Consider the following 3,003-nt stretch of genomic DNA (forward strand, 5'->3'; position numbering starts at 1 on the left):
GATTCCAAAAGATAAAATTAAAGAATATTACGAAGCTAGATATGTTTCCGCATGTGAAGCCAGCTGGAAAATATTTGCCAATGATGTTCATTATAGGTATCCTTCTGTTATGAGATTACCCTTTCATCTTCCAGGAAAACAAAATGTTGTATTTAGTTGTGACGATGATATTGAGGATGTCCTAAACAAACCTCAAGTAAATTCCTCTATTTTCTTAGAATGGATGAAGATGAACAATTCTAAGCCTGAAGCAAGAGAACTTACTTATGTTAAGTTTCCTTCAAAATATGTGTGGAAGTTAAAAGATCGTTGCTGGTAGCAACACCAAAATTATGTTATTATTGGGAGAATTTATTCTGCGTCTCCTTCTCTTGGTGAAGCTTATTACCTAAGAATTCTTCTTACTAAGGTTAAAGGACCACGATCATTTGAAGAAATCAGAACATATGATGGTGTTGTTTATCCTACTTTTAGGGACGCGTGTTATGCACGTGGCCTGTTAGATGATGACAATGAATATATCGAGTGTATTAAAGAATCCAGTTTCACTGGAAACGGTCATTATCTTCGTTCTTTGTTTGGAACTCTTCTATTGTCTAATACCCTTTCAAGACCTGAAGTTGTTTGGGAGAAAACTTGGGAGCTATTGTCCGAGGACATTTTATACAATATGCGCAAAGATTCTGGCATGAGCGGTATGTTTTTTTATCCTTTTGTTATATTTTGTGATGTTATATTAAGAAGTTTTTTCGTTATATTAAATAATTTTCCTTTTCATTGTAGGATTCGTTGTTTCTGACGAACGTTTAAAGAATATAACGTTGTCGAAAATCGAAAAATTCCTTCTTCGTAATGGATCCAGCTTGCACAGGTTCTCACCAATGCCTTATCCTGATGATGACTATCTAATGTCCGAGAGCAACCTCTGATAAACGAGGAGCTTTCTTTTGACACGGATGAAGTCAGGGCTGAGTTCAATAATCTTCACAGGTGTCTAAACGGCGATTAAAGAGCAGTGTATAATGAAATTATGGATGCTGTTCGAAGTGGTAAGGGTGGTGTGTTTTTTGTGTACGGTTATGGTGGTACAGGCAAGACTTTTATGTGGAAAACTTTAGGTGCTTCCATTAGATGCAATGGACAGATTGTTATTAATGTTGCTTCAAGTGGTATTGCATCTTTGTTGTTATCACGAGGTCGTACTGCTCACTCTCGATTTCATATTCCAATTAATGTCAATGAAGATTCGGTATGCCATATCAAGCCTAATACTGAAGTCGCGAATCTTCTATATGAAGCCAAGTTGATTATTTGGGATGAGGCACCGATGGTACACAAACATGCTTTCGAGGCTCTTGATCGTACAATGAAGGATGTTTTGAGTGTGTTTGATCCACGAAATTCAGAACTTCCATTTGGTGGAAAGCTATCGTCTTTGGCGGTGACTTTAGACAGATCCTACCTGTTGTACAAAATGGAAGCAGGCAAGAAATTGTAAATGCCTCTTTATGTTCATCCCACATCTGGTCCAGTTGCAAGGTGTTAAAATTGACAACCAACATGCGTTTGTCGGTTGGATCCAGTAGCTCAAACATCGAGGAGATAAACGAATTTGGTAAATGGCTTCTTGAGATCGGCGAAGGTAATGTTGGTGATTCTAACGATGGTGATGCAAATATTGAAATACCTGCTCATCTCTTAATAACTGATGAAAATGATCCAATTCAAGGTTTGATTGACTTTGTATATCCTTCAGTTCTTCATCGTTATAAAGACCATGGCTACTTTTCTAAGAGAGCTATACTCGCTCCTAAGAATGAAGTTGTTCATGAGATAAATGACCGTTTTCTTGCTTTGTTTCCCGGTGAAGAAGTAGAGTATCTTAGCTCTGATAGTTTATGTCCGACTGAGGAAATTAACGATCCGTTACATCAAGATTTGTATAATCCAGATGTGTTAAACAGTATGAAAGTATCAGGGTTACCAAATCATAGATTGGTATTAAAATTGGGTGTTCCGGTTATGCTTTTGAGGAATATTGATCAGCAAAACGGTTTGTGTAATGGTACGCGTCTTCAAATCACACGTCTTGGTAAACGTGTTATTGAGGCTGAGATCTTATCAGGAAGTAATGTTGGTTCAAGAACTTACATCCCAAGAATTAGCATGATACCATCTGACAAGAAAATACCCTTCAAATTTCAACGAAGGCAATTTCCAATAACCGTATTGTGATGACTATTAACAAAAGTCAAGGACAATCTCTATCGAGAGTTGGTATATACCTGAGAGACCCCGTGTTCTCACATGGTCAGCTTTATGTTGCGTTGTCAAGGGTAAAGACTAAAGATGGCTTTAAGGTTTTAATATTCGACAAAGATGGGAGGCCAACAAATAAAACTGCAAACGTTGTTTACCAAGAAATATTCGGGAAATTGTAGTTTAAACTTTTCTTATGAGGTTTATTCGGGAAATATGGTGTGTTTTTTTATATGCTTTTATTGTATGTTGGGTTTTTTCTATGCCATGTCTTTATGTTACTTATTTAATGACTATGTATTTTGTTTTATTTTTTTATGGTTTTTCATTGTTATATCAATAGAAGATGATATTACTATGTTTTAAATATAATATATAAACAAAAACTAGAACATGTAGATATTTTTAGACACGGTTACATAATAGAAGTCCAAACTACATAATTATCGTAACTATTAAACATGTTAACCTACTAGAAAACAACTTATAACACTACATAACTTACATTACTTTCTAAACATTAGCCAAAATTACTATATATTATGGTTCAACCCTGTTTCAAAGTTTCAAACATCACCACTAGCGGAAAACGCCGGTAAGGAAGAAAACACAAATATCTGGAAAGTACTGGAACTTGCAACGATCACCTTCTTGTATGTTGTTATCTTTTAGCCATTTCGCCCAGCCTTTCACCACATACTTGATACTGTTTTTATTTGTTTCTGCCCTAACATCATGTTTTGT

At 35.7% G+C, this 3,003-nt stretch overlaps 1 protein-coding gene across 1 annotated transcript; it reads left to right on the top strand.

The window, feature by feature from the left end:
* Positions 1-1,560: 1,560 nt before the first annotated feature.
* Positions 1,561-2,235, top strand: LOC110913142. The gene has a single exon (XM_022157992.1). The coding sequence runs from the start codon at positions 1,561-1,563 to the stop codon at positions 2,233-2,235; it is 675 nt and encodes a 224-aa protein (XP_022013684.1).
* Positions 2,236-3,003: the final 768 nt, after the last annotated feature.

The sequence above is a fragment of the Helianthus annuus genome, chromosome 7 (genome assembly GCF_002127325.2).
Source record: "Helianthus annuus cultivar XRQ/B chromosome 7, HanXRQr2.0-SUNRISE, whole genome shotgun sequence".
NCBI lineage: Eukaryota > Viridiplantae > Streptophyta > Magnoliopsida > Asterales > Asteraceae > Helianthus > Helianthus annuus.

What these genes read in the sequence shown, in the direction of transcription:
- LOC110913142 (XM_022157992.1), top strand. Translation starts at nt 1,561, where the DNA reads ATGCGTTTGTCGGTTGGATCCAGTAGCTCAAACATCGAGGAGATAAAC.